The sequence below is a fragment of the Rhea pennata genome, chromosome 2 (assembly GCF_028389875.1).
Source record: "Rhea pennata isolate bPtePen1 chromosome 2, bPtePen1.pri, whole genome shotgun sequence".
In the NCBI taxonomy this organism is placed as follows: Eukaryota; Metazoa; Chordata; class Aves; order Rheiformes; family Rheidae; genus Rhea; species Rhea pennata.
Genome location: NC_084664.1, coordinates 37,793,673 through 37,810,925, shown reverse-complemented (window position 1 = coordinate 37,810,925; position 17,253 = coordinate 37,793,673). Strand labels below are relative to the sequence as shown.

The 17,253-nt window shown below is 40.1% G+C and overlaps 1 protein-coding gene and 1 long non-coding RNA gene across 3 annotated transcripts in view; one reads left to right on the top strand and one right to left on the bottom strand.

Moving 5' to 3' along the window:
• Positions 1-267: 267 nt before the first annotated feature.
• On the bottom strand, positions 268-4,268 carry LOC134136107 (uncharacterized). Of its 2 annotated transcripts, none has more exons than XR_009957433.1 (4): positions 3,873-4,268; positions 3,150-3,270; positions 2,420-2,572; positions 268-772 (listed from the first exon to the last, which is right to left on the bottom strand). It is a non-coding gene; the product is annotated as an uncharacterized LOC134136107 (long non-coding RNA). The 2 variants fall into 2 exon arrangements; XR_009957434.1 differs by having other exon boundaries at positions 2,503-2,572.
• Positions 4,269-4,484: 216 nt separating this feature from the next.
• The window catches only part of HIBADH (3-hydroxyisobutyrate dehydrogenase), an 83,833-nt gene continuing 71,064 nt past the window's right edge, over positions 4,485-17,253 (top strand). The window contains exons 1-3 of the mRNA XM_062569254.1: positions 4,485-4,622; positions 12,703-12,863; positions 17,061-17,170. Of these exons, the coding sequence (XP_062425238.1) occupies positions 4,541-4,622; positions 12,703-12,863; positions 17,061-17,170 (353 nt within the window). The 5' untranslated portion in view covers positions 4,485-4,540. The remainder of the gene's footprint in view (positions 4,623-12,702; positions 12,864-17,060; positions 17,171-17,253) is intronic.

Below are 17,253 nucleotides of genomic sequence, written 5' to 3'. Positions count from 1 at the left end.
GTGTTGTATCCCTGTAGCTCTAAATTCAGTGAGAACAGTGCACTTGTCATCCCAGACTACAAGACTCAATGGCCTGAAAAGGAAACCTGCCCCAAAGGAAACCTCTTAAAAATCTGATCGAATGTAATTATCCCACATCAGTAGAGTTAAATCAGAGGTAGGCTCTGAAAATCCCTTAACATAATTTGCCATACACTTTCCTTTGCTTTTGAAGGTTATTATAGAAAAAAATCCTTAAATCTAAGAAAATAAAAATTGACAACAATATAACTGTTCTGTGTTTATTTTTTATTCTTTATATTTTGTCTTTTTATATTACTTCTTAAAGCAGACTTAGATGGCCATATTTTCAACATCAAGAGTAAAGAAAGCATCCTTCTTTATTTTATGTAATTTTACATGACTTGGAATTTAGCAGGCATAAGGTACCAACAGGTAGGTAATTTCCATCAGTAGCAGCTGCTTTCCGTTTTGTGAGCGCTCTGACATTTCTTAGGCCTTAGCATCCATGTTACAATGTCAAAAGTGTTAACAGACCACACATAAGGTCTACACACTTCTTACAGTGTAAAAAAAAATGCCAGTCACTTAAAGACAAAGTTCTTGATGTACAAAGTCCCTACAGACTCATGAGGTAATACATATAATAACCTAAAAAGTTTCTGATGATCTAATAAACAGATTACAGCAGGGGATACAGTACTATATTGTAAAAAGGTGCTGTATCTTCTGTACATTTCTCAGGTTCCTGCAGAAATCAGACAGCAGCAACCTACAAAGCAAGATGATACGTTCATTAATGATAGCAAGGCAATATGGCTTAATGAGCAATGATAATAATGGTAGTATGATACAGTTACATGGTAATGATAGTCAAGAAAGCTGCTTTGTTGCATTTTTTTTTCTGTCACTGACGTATGACACTGGGACCCATAATCTTCCTATGACTCAGAATTTGGTTCTACATTACCACTATCCAGTGTTTCAGGAACTGATTTAAGAGCTTTCTGTTCCACTCATTCATTTCAGGCTGGCTTGCTCAGTCCCTATTGAGGCCCAGGCACCAGTGCAAGAATTTGTTGGGGTAGATTGTGTAATGGATGACTGAAAGGAATGAGTTAACAATAGCTACACTGGCATACCTGCGAGGACAGTAAATTGTAATGCAGAGATGGGGATGAGCAGCTGGGCAAAGGCAGCAGAGATTTTTTTTAATCCAACTCAATTCGTAGATCCAGTACAGAAAGCTGTAAAAAAGCAATCCAACTGACTGAACTGATAGGAGGTGGGAGGGCAACCTCAAGGATATACCTGCCTAGGTTTGGGGATCAAAAAGACTAAGTTGTGTCGGAAGGCAGATTACTTCTTATGACAACATCTGTACTCTCTTTTAATAAAGCACTGAAAGATCTACTAATGAAAATAGATACGTACCACTTATATGCTTACTACTTCGTATTCTCGTATGTAATATTTTTGCTTTTCTTTTTGCTGTATTGTACAAAATCAGCTCCTTAAACTACAGCAGTAAGTAGGCTAGCAACTCTTCCTGAAGAAAATAGTTGCTTCCTGACACAATCGGTGAGATATTTTGAGATCTCATTTCATGCCTAAATTGTAAGGTTGGTATTATTGCTTTTAAGATACAATACACCATTGATAGAACAAAACTTTAAAGCCAATTAAATGTTGGCAATCTTCCTACTCACTGGCAAAGTCGTACTTGTTAACAGTTCTCCTTTGTGACATGCTTGCAGTGTAATCACTGATTTCTGGAAAGCTTTTTTGGCACTTCAAGATATTTTGAAATATCTAATGAATTTATTTTTATAGATAGTCTTAGACTTTACTCACATGACTTTAAAGCATTCTACTTAAAATTTGAGGTTTTATGCACCCAAATGAAGTATTTTTAACACATGGGAAAAATATTTTTTAATTTGTAGAACCCAGCTATACAAATAATGATTTATTTATATATTTGCATTTTAACTAGTTAATAATTTCAGAAATCATCACATGGAAATTTTTATGAAACACTATCTTAATAGGTGTGAGTAAGGAGATACTGCCACTCTGTTGAATAAACCAGAACATTTTAATCCTGTAGTTTAATATAAGTAAATGCTTTCATAGCTATTTACTTAAAACAAAAATATTTTGAAGCTAATAAGTTTTTTTTTTCTTCATTTTGTGTGGAAAGAATGTGATTAGGTTGGCAAAGAAATGAGAAACATATACAAAATAAAATTAACCACGAAGGCTTAATTTATAGTAAGATAAACTTTTAGGAAAGGCAAAATTATTTTTAACAAAATGAGCTAACTTTACTACAAGCCTGCTAAAAGTTCAAATATCGCTAGAGGGCATTTTGGCAAAAAAAAAAAAAAAAAAAAAAAAAAAAAAAAAAAAAGCCAACCTTTTAATTTGCTTTTCTCTCTTCTCCAGCAAATGTTCTGCAATATAGAAGTCCTGCAACTATTTCTTTCTCATACTGCCTACCTTACAAGTACTAAGCTGCTAGTATCACTTGCATCAATGTTCAGTGCTGTCAGCACGCTCTGTACAAAAGCTGTAATAAAAAAGAATCATGTAACAGTGGACATACACATACAATAAACATTAGAGTTTATTTATGCCAGGTGTACTGGCAAAGTATTCTTAGGCTATGTCTACAATACTTTATCATTTCTGTTAGATAGGATTCTCCTTTTGCCAGTTTCTCTTGCTTTGTTTGGAAGTGATGGTGGTGTACTTCTATTATGCTGGTATAAAGTGGAATTCTCAGATAAGTTTTAAACAAATAATACTTTATTTATACCTATGTAAATGCTCTTAGACCAGGTATGGGTCTAGAAAAGGATGCAGCTATACGGGCAAAGCTGCATCTGTTGACAGGAGTTAAAAATCTGAACAACACTGCATTAGATTCTGCTCATTTGTTCCACCTATCTATTCTTGCACAATTAATAACAAATCAATCACTGGCGTAACTGAGATTTAGTAACAGTGTACAGCCAGTTGAAAAAGAGTAAATGACTCTACAGAAATGCAAGGCAGTGAAGAATCAGGCTGAGAAGAAAAAAATCATGCTTTCAAGCCGAGTTAAAGATGTATGTGATTATGTGTAAAATTCAGGTTTTAATTACCTCCAAAGGCCTCATTTGGCTCACTACAGATTTCTGTCAGCCTCGCTGCATTGATTGGGAATCACACCTCTTCCCATCCCAGCAAAGTCTGTGCTTGAGATGGTTGTCAACCTTGTCACCTCTGAGGAGAAAAGTAAATATAGCTCAGTAGCCTCATTCACTTAAATATCTTCAACTGGCACTGTGGAAGTGACAAGTGAGCTTGTGAAAATACCAGCATATATGAGTCTCTGCAGCTTCAAATGTTTTGCAATGTGCTAGCAAATTGAACAGTCTGTTTTTGTGTGTCTCTTCCCATTCCCTTGGCTGCAGAGATCTTATTTTCTCCTCAAGCGGTACTGTCCCAATGCTCAGCTGAAGGGCAGTGAGAGAAAGAAGCAACAGAGTGAGGATGTGAGTTCAGCCCGTTGAGTGGTAGCACTCACACATGCCAGATTACAGCTGTTATATAACATTGTTCACTGCCCACCAAATTCCTTTCCGTTGAGCTGTTTGGTTGGTTAATTTAACCGTATGCCATCCGCTGTGCCCCAGAGGTGAATATACGAAAGTATGTTATGGTATGGATAGAAGAGTCAAACATGCAGATTGGGCGTATTCTTTCTGTGTTCACATAAGAGTGTGCAAATAGAAGCTGACTCGGTGGGGCCTGAGATCTATTCCTGACTGCATTTTCCAAGAAGTTTGTAAATAATACTACGTAACAGCGAGAGGAGTTTTTACCTCGTAAGAGAAAGCTAATGATACAGGGCGCAGCCACCATTCCTTTGCACTGGCCCCGCTACACACTTCTGCTCCCGAGAGAATACTCTTTTGCACAAGAGAGAAAAGCAGCGGTTGCGGGGGCTGGAATCGAAACCTCCCTCCGCCGAGGCCGCGTCCCGCCTGCTCCCCCGCGCCCCAGCTGGACGCCCCGCCCGGGCTGCCGCCGCGGTCTCTGAGCCCCGCCTTCAGTACGCCGTGGCCGAGCAGCACAGGCTCGCGGCAGCTTGTAGTTCAAACAGATTCATGGTAACAACCGCTCCATCAGCCCCTCAGGGAAACAACCGTGCTCCGCGCGCCTCGCGGCCCTCCCGCGAGTCCCCGCTCGGCTCGGCTCGGCTCGGCTCGGCTCGGCTCGGCTCGGCCCGGCCCGGCCCGGCCCGGCCCGGCCCGCGCTCCCGCCACCGGCAGCGCCGAGCAGCGACCCCGTCCGTCAGCGGGAGCAGGCGGAGCCGGCGGGTCACGGGGAGGAGCACGCCCGCTCTCATTGGCTGGCGGCCGCACGGCGCGGCTGCGATTGGCCGCCGCAGCCGCCGCTCTCGGCGCGCGGATGCGAGCGGCCGTTGCGGGCGGCCGTTGCGGGCGGGCGGCGGCGGTTGGCCGGAGGTCGCTCGGCGCCGGGGCGCAGCATGGCCGCGGCTGTGGTGCTCGGGGGACGCGCGGGCTGGTGGCGCTGGCACAGGCGGGTGCGGGCAGCCCGCGCGGCGATGGGTAAGGACCGGCCTCTCCGCTCGGCGCGCGTGCGGCCCCCCGGGCACTTCGGCCGCGCCGGCGGCAGCGGCGGAGCGCCGCGCCGGCGACGCAGGGCGCGTTGAGGCCGCGCCTTCCTCGGCGCTCGGCCGCGGAGCGCCGGTGCCCTTCCGCCGCGTGGCCGCGGGCGTCCGCGCGTGGCAGGCCCAGCGTAACGGCCGCCCGCTCGCCTGCGCGCGCGCCCGCGCGTGACGGGCCCCCGAGCTGCCCGCCTCAGGCGAAGGTGGTGTTAGCTTCAGGGACCGCCAGTGAAAACGCTTCGTGGAACGGCAGGATTGTCACTACCACGGTGTTAACTGTTGATACGAGCCTCAAATAATTTATACACATTCGAGGGGGAGTAGCTTAATAAATGTTTTCACTCATTTGCAATAGTGGGTGTGGAAATTAAAAGAGCCTGCAAGTGTTTATGTAGATGTAGTGGTATGTTAACCATGCCTGTGATCTAGATTTGGGCTGTTCAGCTTTCTCCATGGTAGTATCTGGTTATTTTCCTTATACTGAAGCAGCACTTTCTCCTATTAGAATTCCTGTTTCCTCAGGCTTAATTCATTTGCATAATTCACACACATGCTTAACTCACATGTAGTGGAAGGAACAGAAGCATTTAAATGTCCTGTCTGTGTGAAGTGAGAGAATAATGTGTTTACTGAGCTGAAGCCCAGCTCTTTCCCCTTTTCTAGGTCTTCAAAATCACACCAGTGTTTGAAACTATCTCATCTGCTGAAGTAGATTACTGGAAATACAGCTTCATTAGTCTTTTGAATATCATTTTTTGATAACCATCTGTTGCTCATGTGTGTCACTGTATAGTTACAATCCCAAAAAACTAACAGATGAAGACTTTTCATGTAGCAAAGTGGAAGAAATGTATTATTTAAAACAGTTAGTGATTCTAAAATGATACTTGACAAAGGGATTCAGGAATTACCTACTCAATCATTTCTAAGTAAGCAAGTTGAAAAATTCTAATTCCTCTTTAAACAGATCAATGAAATGGGGTTGACACTTTATTCAAACTAGTTTTCAGTGGTATTTTTGCTTGACTATTTCTCTTCCACTAATGCATAAAATGGTTTACATAATTGCAGCTCTGATTTTGTGCTAATAGCTCAGGTGCAATGGTATACATGGTCACATGCTAGTAAAGTTAAATAAAAAGGGACCTGTTTGTGTATTTAGTAACTTTTGTGATACCACAGTTTGACTACCAGTAGCTTTCACTGTATTTTGAACTTTTTGTGCATCTCGTCCTCAGATGTTTCTGTAAGGACTTTGAACAATGCTGTTTTGATCAATATTCAGATGATTGTGTTTAATGTAGAGAAACTGGAGGGTATTCAGTTTTTTTTTGCACCTGAGGCCAGGTGCAAAAAGCAAAACAAAACACTACGCTTGCCCAGGAAGTTGAAAAATGGACAAGGTTTCTTTGCCTGAAGACCTGAGTGAGAAACTGTGACTACTTAGATTATGAGAAGAAAGTGTCACTTTTGCAGGCAACTTCCGTAGAACAGAATTTCACCCAGTGTTGAAGCTCATTTCTAATACATTCAGAATACATTTCTAATATATTTACTAGGCTTGCCATCATTTCCTTTCATTCTGAGTAGTCTAAAATTTATCTTTTATGTAGTGATTTCATTGTCCATCATACTGAGTGAAACACTGTACCAGTGGAGAAACTCTTGACAGCTCTGATACAGCTGTCAGCTCTGACAGAGCTGCCTAACGTGACAACTCTGTTAGTGGTCTTTCATAATTCACTTGTTGAATGTTATTCAAATGAAGCACTTAGTTGCTTGCTCAGTAGTTATTTGCAGCTGGCAAGCCATGATGAATTGATTCTTTTATATATTTATACCAGAGGCTGTTAAATCTCCTATGAGGAAAATAGCTAAGGAGAGATTTTCAAGGACACATTTTGAATGTGTGTGTTTGTGTAAGAGCAAACTGAACAGTTGACGAAGACCATCTCATCTTGTGATCTGCAGCTGAATTGCTGGCAAAGGTGCTTCACAGGGAGGGTGTGTATGACCTTCTTTTAAAACACATTTTTTCATGGATGTGAAGAAGTCCTTTCTGGGAACTGCTAGTGGAGTGGAAGTGAGTTGATAAGGTATGATGGCTGAGAAGGGAAAATCTTTGATGACTGAAGATTTGTCATTTGAGGGAGCTGTTTGTCAAAGACGACAGTACCCTGCTAGTGAGCCACATGTGACTGTCCTCACAAATAGTTCTGTGTGAAGGCCATTCAATTAATAGTTCAACTGTGCTTCTTTTGGTACACTGTAGTGTTTGAATGATTCCATGCTCTGACGCATAATAGCATTAATTACTGAACAAAGATTATGATGGAAGACCTGCTGCTCCAAGTCCAGCACTTTATTAAGTCCAGTCCGTTAATTAAGGCATTGAGTGTACACTTTATGTTTGTTTTAGAGGAAAATGCTTAATTTAGTGCTTACTTCAGTGGTTTTTGTCTTTAATGCATTAGTAAACATTTAATTAGGTATAGTTACAGATAAGAAAAATTAAATAAGAAGACTTTGTCCCTTAAGAGATAGCATGTCTGTTTTTCATGAGAAGACAGAGGCGAGGAGAATCAAGTGGGATGTGTTTGATGCAGAAAGGTCAAATTTAGAGTCTTGGAATAACCTTAAATTATTCCTTTACTTTGGCAGAGTGCAGTGCTCAAAATCACTGCATAACTTTTATGTGCCTGTGACCCTGGACGTTTTAGATTCCACTGACAAAAGCTTCTAGGAGCAGGAGGACCTGATTCTGCATCTGTACAGCTGGCATCTCTAACTTCTAGTTCCCTCCAGAATCTAGTTCAGTAGATGGTTTCTGAGTTCTGAAAGCTGGTAGGTGCTTTCTCTTGAAGCCAGAAGTACCAGCTGTTGTATCTGCACCTGAAATTCAGGTACATGCTAGATCAGTGGCAAAAGCCACAGTGGCACATACTGAACTGTTATCATGTCTCCCTCTCCTTGAGAAAACACTGTGTATGTATCTGTAACTTATCATAAAGCTCAGAGCAAAAGCAGCAAGTTCAGTGGCTGAGCTTCCTCTCACTATAGACATCTCACATTCCTGTTAAATCTCTGGTACTAGATGTAAAAGAGCTCAAAATTTCACAGATGCAGAGAGAACAAAATGACTTGCAGCCATTCTAATTAGGACTCTCATCCGTGGAACAAGAATATGTGGGTTCTTACGCTTGTGTCAAATACATTGATGCCACTTGGCTGTAGAAAACAGCTATGGCTTCTAACCTAGGGAACTAGACACTTGGTGAACTTAATTAAAAATATCCTTAATTAAGCCAAAAGGTAAGTGTTATAGTTGAGATTATGATTTGAGAGTTACTGAATTCTCAGTCCTGTTCTTGGCCAGATAGACTGTGCTTTCCGTCAGAGTACAAGCGTACCGGACCTTTTTAGTTCTCCTGTCTGTGATCCTATCCAGCTCTTAGTTCATTTCTCTTTGAATACAAAAAGTTATATTCTGCAGTACACGTTATAGTGTCTGCAGTCTAGTGTTTGCAGTGAATTCAAGGCCACACTGGAGTTGAAATCCTGTTAAAACTGTAAGCATAATTACTTTAGGAGATAATATAAAATGAAATATAAGCATCTGAAATGATCTCCTAAATTAATAACTGTCATGGTTTATGTTAAAATTGCTTTTCAGCATCCTTACACTGTAGCTTGACAAGACTGAAGTTTTAGGCCATTGATAGGCCAAGTATTCTAAGGACAGGATTAAATCTATGCATTTCTGAATTTGCAGTCTTAATGGATATGTTCTGGTCAAGAACAGGCAATCAGTGATTCATGAACTCATTAATTCTTTTAAAAAATACTTTAAAGGGAAAATTTATGTGAAATTGTAGATTACATCTAATATTTCTGTTGTAGAATGACTTCTCAAAGCTCTGTTCATAATTAGAGCCTCATCATCATCAGTGGAGTCCTCATAGACATAGGGCACAGAGGGAATCTGTGCTCACAGATTCAAGAGAATGCTGAAGATCCTGTACTACTTGTGCAAGATACTCTAGATTTTATGGTTAAAGTAAAATGGACTCTGTACCACAGGAACAGTTTCTGCAAAGGCTTATACAGTTGATGGAATTAGTTAAGCATATATGTATGCAGAATATGAATGTGTAGATGTCTGAATTATACACTTGTTTAAAAACCAAGCTTATGTCATGTATCTGTAACTGTAAACAGTTACTAGGTGTCCAAGCTGGATATCACTTTTCATGATAGCACCTGTGGAGTGTCATCTAATATCAAAATCTGAAAAATCATGTCATCTAAACAACTTCTGCTTGGCAAGCTGCCTGTCTTAAATAGCCGTTTTAAAATATGCCAGGATTTTAAGTATCTTTGATTCAGCTTTAATTGAGATCAGCTCTGTTAGGTATGAAATCAGCTCTATTAGGTATGGCGATCATCTGTTGGCCATGTGACCAGGAAGAGGAAGTCAATGAGGCCTTCTACAGACAGCTGGAAGTAGCCTCACGATCACAGGCTGTGGTTCTCATGAGAGACTTCAACACTGTGATATCTGCTGGAAGGACAACACAGCTAGGCGCACACACAGTGCAGGAGGCTCCTGCAATGCTCAGGAAGTGTGGGCTCTTCCTACTTTGATGAGTGCATGGTGAGGTGGATTGAGAACTGGCTGAATGGCAGAGCTCAGAGGGTTGTCATCAGTGGTGTGGTGTCTAGTTGGGGGCCTGTGGCTAGTGGAGTCCCCCAGGGCTCAGGACTGGGTCCCATCCTGTTCAGCTTATTCATCAGTGACCCAGATGAAGGGACAAAGTGCCTCCTCAGCAAGTTTGCTGATGATACCAAGCTGGGAGAAGTGGCTGATGCACCTGAGGGCTGTGCTGCCATTCAGAGAGACCTGGACAGGCTGGAGAGTTGGGCAGAGAGGAACCTCATGAGGTTCAACAAGGGCAAGTGCAGAGTCCTGCACCTAGGGAGAAATAACCAGACGCACCAGTACAGTGGAGAGAGAAAGGCTGTGTCTCAGATACGGTGAAGAAGAAATTAGCAGAATCACGATCTTCTAGGCTCAGACATCACTGCTGATATCAGTACTGATGTAGAAAAAGGTATTCAGAAGGTTCTCTGAAGATAATAGATTCCTTGATGTTTAGTTTTAGATGATGGTTAGATTTCTGTGAGGTAGTATGAGAAAAGAAGGGTAGAAGTGAAGAAAGAGCCTAGAAGTGGTAGCCAGATTTCTGATGAAGTTACTTACTTGGTATTCATAGAAAGAAGAAGGGAAAAAAAAAGGTTTGGAAGGGACATCTGACAATCATTTATCTGAACTCCTGGTTGAGGCAAGGCTAACATCAAAACTGGATGAGTTTACTCAGGGTGCCCCAAGGTTACTCCAAGGATGGAGATTCTCTGTGCAGCCTGTTCCAGTGCAGAATTACTGTCTTCATGAGGGACTCTTTCCTTCTTTCCAGTCAGCATTTCCCTGCCTGCAGCTTTCCTCTTGTCCTGTTACTGTGCAGCTCTGTGAAGGGACGGCTCCACTTGCTTTGTAACTCCCCTTCTGCATAGGTAGTGGAAGACTGCAATTAGATCTCCACCTTAGTCTTTGCTTCTCCAGACTAAACAAACTCAGTCCCCTTTGCCTTTCCTCTCAACCATCTTCATGGACATCTGTCAGACTCTCTCCAGTTTGTCCATTTCTTTTGTGTACTAGGGAACAGAGAACTGTCCACAGTTCCAGAGCTAGCCTCATGAGTGTTGTGTAGAGGGCAGTCACCAACTTCTTCAACTGACTTTTTGACTTTGCTCTTGCTAATGTAGCCCCATATGCCATTAGCTTTTTGCTGCAAGGATGCACTACTTCATGTTCAACTTGCTCTCAGAATCTGCAGGATCCTTTTCTCCGGAGCTGCAACCTGTCTAGCTAGTCCCTAGCCTGTGATGATGCATAGGAGTCTTCTATTCCAAGTGCAGGACGTTGTATTTGTCTTTGTTGAACACTTGAGAATCCTAGTGCTTGAGAATTCCTCCAGCTTGTTAAAGTCTTTTGGAATGGCAGCCCTGCCCTCCAGTTTGCCAGCCATTTCCCCCAGTTTGATATCACCCATGAATTTGCTTAGGGTACTGATGTTCCTTCATCAAAGTCATTGATGAAGATTTAAACAATAACAGCCCCAGTGTTGACATCTGAGGAACACAGCTCACAACTGTCTGTTGCTAGTCCTTGAACTATTGGCCATTTGTTTAAGCCCCACAGTGCAGCTGATACTTCTTCCATCATGTAGTGTAACTATCCAGTGCATATGTCCTCCATTTGGCTACCAGGATACTAGAGAAGGCTGTTTTAAGGCTTAACTAAAGTCAGGGTAAATAAGCTCCACTGATTTTAAGGAATAAAGAAGGAAAGGCACTGAAGACCAGGATTTGAACCTCCACAGGAAGCCGAAAGCTTCCGGCTAACAAAAGAAACAGTTTGAGATTAATGTAAATGTACTGGGGAAGACTGACTCAGAAACTATGAGAAGAAGAGACTTCAAGATGGTGGTTATGGCTGATGATGGTGTTTTAAGCTCATTTATTTGTTTCCTATATTTGACGTATAGCACTTCTTAATAAAGCAACTGCTCTTTTTATGACTTACCCTAGTTGCACTAAGCATTTTCCCAGTACATTTTTTTTTTAATCATGCTCTTTCTCTAGCTATGTCATTGCTGCAGTCAGCTGTGGAAACTGTCTCAGACCAAAGTTCTCTCAACAAACATGATTTATTGAATGTGGCACATCCAGAATAGTGCTGCAGATGAAAGAGCATGACCATTGCTGGCTAAGAAGGAGCTTAAAGTCAGAAAACTAAAATGATTAATCAAGTGTTATTGGCCTAGAGAAGATTCTTTACTAAGCATTGAGACCTCTTAGAATCTAGATCTGGGTTGTGTACTTTTTCTGTAAGTGTACTGAGTTGTGGTAGTTTACTATTACTTATTCTTGTTTCTGGCTGCTCAGTTGCCATGTATCTTAGTGTTTATTCTGAATCACTTTTTCCTTTGTCATTAAGGAAAAATTGTCTTACGCAATTGACAAAGAAATCTAGGAACTGCCAGATTTGTACTGATGTTAGATTAGGGCTGTTCAGAATGGTGAGATAGTGATTACACTGCATGAATACCTACAGCGCTACTTACTGCTTAGCATTTGATATTACCCATCTACTGATGAAAAGCAACTGACTGAAATTGTACTGTTCTATAAGTTGTAGATTGTGGTATATAGTTCTATCATGGTAGTACAGCAAATAGAGTACAGCTGTTACTCTGATAAAAGCTTCGTTATAGTGTGATTTGTTCCAGTTTTAAGAGCTTGCTTGTAAATTGTAGTGCAAGTGATCACACGGCTCTAAGGATTGGCTGTGTTATTGTTGAGACTTTCACCTTTAGGTTAGTGGTTTACTGACTACAGGGTCAGAACAGTCCAGTATTATCTGTGAGGGGCTACATGAAATAAATTGGCAGCTTTAGTCCACTTCTAGAGAGCAGGTTTTATATCCCAGGACTGTAGCCAAAGTTAGCTATTGCTGCAAACAGGCAGTCTGCAAAATATGTATAAAACTTGTTTTTTCTCATCCAGTTTAGGCCTGAGACACATGACAAAACAGAGGCAAGTCGGTGTTTTTTAAGCCAGTGTTTGATTTCATCTGTTATTGAACCTAAGACCTTAGGTTTCAGGGACATTACTCAAGTTTGATTATTACTATACTTTTTGAAACACCCAAATTTTCCTAGCTAAAATAATTTTCTTTGCTAGATAGGAAAATCATTCTCAGACAGTATTTGTAGCGCAATGTAAGCTCTAATTCATGGTTTAAATTATGTGGAATAGGATTCATATTTATGTACTTTTTAAGCCTAAATATTTAAGTTGTCTAAATCAGTGCAGACAGATTACACGCTAGCTTTTATTGCATCATTGTTATGCATTTCTCTAAAATATGAATATATTGATATTTATTATTTTGAAATTAGTGTGTTCTAGGGCTATGGCTTCCAAAACCCCAGTCGGATTCATTGGGCTGGGTAACATGGGAAATCCAATGGCAAAAAACCTGGTAAAACACGGATATCCAGTTATTGCGTATGATGTGTTCCCAGAAGCTTGCAAAGAATTTCAAGACTTGGGTGCTCAGGTATAGTAATAACCTTTCTTTATTCAAACAACTGCATTTATCAAATGGTTCTTGCATGTGATTTTTTTTTAAGCAAGCTATTTTTTTCTTGGTGAAAAGCACATTCAAAACTAAAAACAACTTAGTGAATGCGCTCTGAATCTGTGGGGTATTACTTGGAGCATAGATGCGGTTCCACCCTAAGTCTTTGTCATGCTGTTAGCTAGAATTGCTACCTTGCTGGGCTTCTATAGCTGTTTTTTTTTTCTTTTTCTTTTTATGAGACTAGGTTGACAGCCTGTTCTTTCACCTCCTCCTTTCCCCTGCTTCCTCCTCCCCTGGGTCTAGAAGGCTAGTGGGCTGCTTTTCATCTGGTTCCTACTTTGACCTTTTCAGGCTGGGTGACCCTAGTTAAAAATTCCTGCTGGCATAGCTGTTAAGGTTATAGGGACATACGAGCTTTCCTGCTGCTTCAAGGTGCAGTCCTCAGGGGCAGAGGAAAAATCCAATTATTTAAGTGGCTATTCTCTTAGAGGTAAGGAAGGTTATGGTGAGAGAAGAGGAAGGAATGAAAAGGAAAAAGGAGGCAAGGAAATTGATCACATTAAGAAGGTTTACCTTCCTGCCCTGTATATATACCTTGTGAAATCTTGGCCCCATTCCAGTCAGTGCTACTGCTTTTGTTGACTGGGTTAATAGACCCAGAAACCCATTCAGTTCTTCATGTGGTTGTGATTGTCTTTTTTGAGTGTCTGAAACTTATTTGTATGTTTTTGCCATACTTTATAGAAATTTAGACAGTTGCCATTACTTATGGATGGATGGATAGGTACATAAGACTGAAACAAAAGAACATGCAAAAATAATACTCTGTTGTGACAGTGTAGAAGATAGAAGGAATTTATCCAGCAGTGGCCAGGAAATTGTAGCTAGCTAGAGATAGAACTGTATGCCTTTGGAGTCTAAGCTGTTGGAGCTAACAGCAACTGTATTGAATGAGGAGATAGTATCAAGATTTCTGAAAAAATGATAATGTTCACTTGTTGATAATTTATTGGAGGCCCACTTGACTAATTACAGATTTTTGGCCTTAATAAGTGGAAAAGTAAGCTTTACAGCTTGCTTTCCTGGCTATTGTATTTATTTTGTTAAAACAGCTGAGACCCTCAGGCATGAGGCAGAGCTGTCTCGAGTAAGAGGTTATGCAAATAGACTAGAAGTCTGTTTTGAACAGTTGATTGCATTTTTAATTCCGTTTTCACAATGATGTGGCTGATGATTTGGATGACGTATTATCGCCTTAGTAATAGAATCTTTGGCATCCACTGCTAGAATTAACGTGATATTAAAGGCAAACTGTATTGCTTTTAAAAATAAAGCAGAAGCCTGTTTTAAGATTGTAAATCACTAAGAGAATACACGGGTAGGCTTAAATACAAATAAAACACACTTAGAGTAAATATCCGAACATAACTTCCTTTTCTTGATCTATAGGTGTAAATCTTACCCCAGTGGTTTTTGCAGGACTTGGAAACTTGTGGGTCCAGGGGGCCTTGTAGAAACTGCTGTAGAAGCAACATTGGACTCCGAGGGCTGCTTTTTCTTTGGTCTGACTGGTAGGGCAAAACCATCAGTGTTGCAAGGGTGAACAAATATCCCCCAGGAGATAGCAAATGTTGTCAAATATCCATTGTTTAAAGCCAGTGCTACAGAGTACATGAAGGATGAGAGGTATTTGGTTGTAGGTCTGCATATTTTCTAACTGCATTTGCTGTAGCCCCTGAAGCAATGAGAAGTAGTGTATGTCAGGAGGCAGCCACCTTCCTGCTGCTGGTGAACAGAGTAAAATTTGCAAGGTTACTGACAAGAGTACTGAAAGGTGCTGTGAGTAGCCTGCTTATGCCCATTTTCTCTACTGTTTTCTTCCCCTCCTTCATAGTTACCATTTTCTTTCTTGGACAGTGGAGTGTGGGTGTGTCACCCAGTTGCTGTGCTGAAGTGTACATATCTTTGAGAACTTGGAAGTTTTAGTGTTACTGAAGTCATCTGATAAGCAAAGCAGCGTAAAAAAATGGAGCTTTTTACCAGTGTATTCAGTGACAATGGTATTTCACACAAGCAGAACTGTTAACTTACTTGCAGTAAATATAAAGAAAAGCATTTTGAAGCAAATATAAGCATATATGCATACTGGAGGGCATAAACCAATGAGCAGTATGTATGAAGAAAAGTCTCCTGCATCCTATTGCCTGTTTGAAAAGTTTGTTCAAACTGGCTAGTATCAGAACAGATGCTGACCTTGGTGGGCTGCTACTCTGACCCAGTATGCTCCATGTTAATAATTTGTTGTTACTTGCTAGTATTTGGGTGTGTTTTTTAAAGTTGCATATGCATTCTTAATGACTTTAAATGTTTAATGCTTCTTAATAGCTTTCAAAACATTTAAGTTTATTTCTGACACAGGAAGGTCCAAATAAATTTTTTTCATATGTTGCTTACTGTACCATCTAGGTAGATTTCCTCTAGGATCATTAATCATATTTGTTACAGTATCAAAAAGACAAGAGTGATATTTCCACTTCAACATATTACCTACTTCAAAACAACAAAACCACTTTCCTTTATATAGTTGTGGAAATACTGTCACAGTCCTTGTACTTTCTTAATGTCATTTTCTTCACTTAAAAATAATGTTATTATTTTGAAAGACATAGATGGAATGATTGCATTTCTGTACAAATGGTTACTGTACTATGTCTTCTATACATCTATGTTGCTTTAGGCGTTGTTTAAATCTGTAAAATAGCAATAAAATAGCTATGTCTTATCCACACAGTGAAGTGAGAATGTGAGGCTGCCATGGTTTTTAAGTTGTGTGCCCAATATAGTATGTTTTTCAACTTCTGGTTCAAGGATGGAAATGAGCCACAGAAATCTTCAGTTGATAACGTGCAAATCTTTGAGAATATTGGAGATAATATTTTCACTTAAGAAGATGTATATAAATCCAGGTTGCAATTACATGCTTCCTCTCCTTTAATAATACACTTTGAGACTGAACTGAAGCTGAGATACTCAGAACTAAACACATAGGTGTCATACTCCTGTATGAAGAGCTCGGCTCTCGATTCTCCAGAGAAATCAATCATGAAATTAGCTAATCAAGTGTACAAGCTTTTCTGCTTGTAATTGCTTCATTTATTCTGCCTAACTTCTGGTTTGGTTTGGACTTGGATACATTTCCTTTTATAACTGTGCGTTGTACCAGATGTGTTATGTTTTGCTTTTCTTTAAAAGCAAAAACTGTATGTTCTAAGTCCCATCTATGCCAATTTCTGCTCCTCTTTTTTTTTTTTTTTTTTTTTTTTTTTTTATTCATGCAAGGAATTTGTTCAGTGAATATTAACAGTCTTTCCATGGTTATTGTAAAACAAGGACATCATCGTATCACATCTCAGAAGTCCTTCAAGAGATTATTTAGCATGTCTTCCAAATGCTCTTTTTGATGCTAAGAACTTAGAAATATATTGTGTATCATAAGATAATATACTTACATAAGAAGTGCCCTTTAATATCAAAGCTAACCAAAATATGATAACAAATGCCTGTAGTTTTAAATAGATGAGGAATGATGAAACAAGGTAGTTGATTGGTTGATATGTCTACTTTATAAAAGGGAACGACGTTTTCAGGTAGCTGTTAAACGGCAATTTCTTTAACCCTAATTAATTTCCACACCGTGCATTGTAGAAATTCAAATTCATTCACATTGACTAATAAGTATATAAAAAATGTTGCTTAAGGCATTCTTAGAAGCTTAAAAACCCACAGCCTGTAATACAGCTAGCAGAACAGATCATTATAATATTAATGATACTCTTTATTGTTGCTGAATCTATTAATAATAACTGTAACAGTTAGTTGATGCTTGCATAGCCATTGATGAATGCTCTGGAGGAACTTCCATGACAGAATGTCCTTTTCGCTTTTGGGAGTTTTGTTTTTGTTTTTTGGTTACTGAATTCAATAAATGGACTTTTCTGTTATGAGGGCAGACTTTGTCTTGTGTTCTGTTCTCTTTTGTTTTTTTTTTTCCACCTAGCTTCATTGTGACTGATGGCTTGCAAGTGATTATAACAGGTTCAACAAGTATGTTTACCTTCTCTAACTTTTTCAAGAAGCAGAAGCTTACATAAAATTTCTTTTTTCCTTTAAAAGGTGATGGATTCTCCAGCAGATGTAGCAGAAAGGGCAGACAGAATTATCACCATGCTGCCTTCCAGCCCCAATGCAGTAGATGTTTACACAGGAGCAAATGGAATTCTAAAGTAAGTGTGTACTCTACTCTGGAGAATTCTCACTCATACTCAAAGCTATATTACATTGGTTATCAAAAGATCACTGTTGCTTC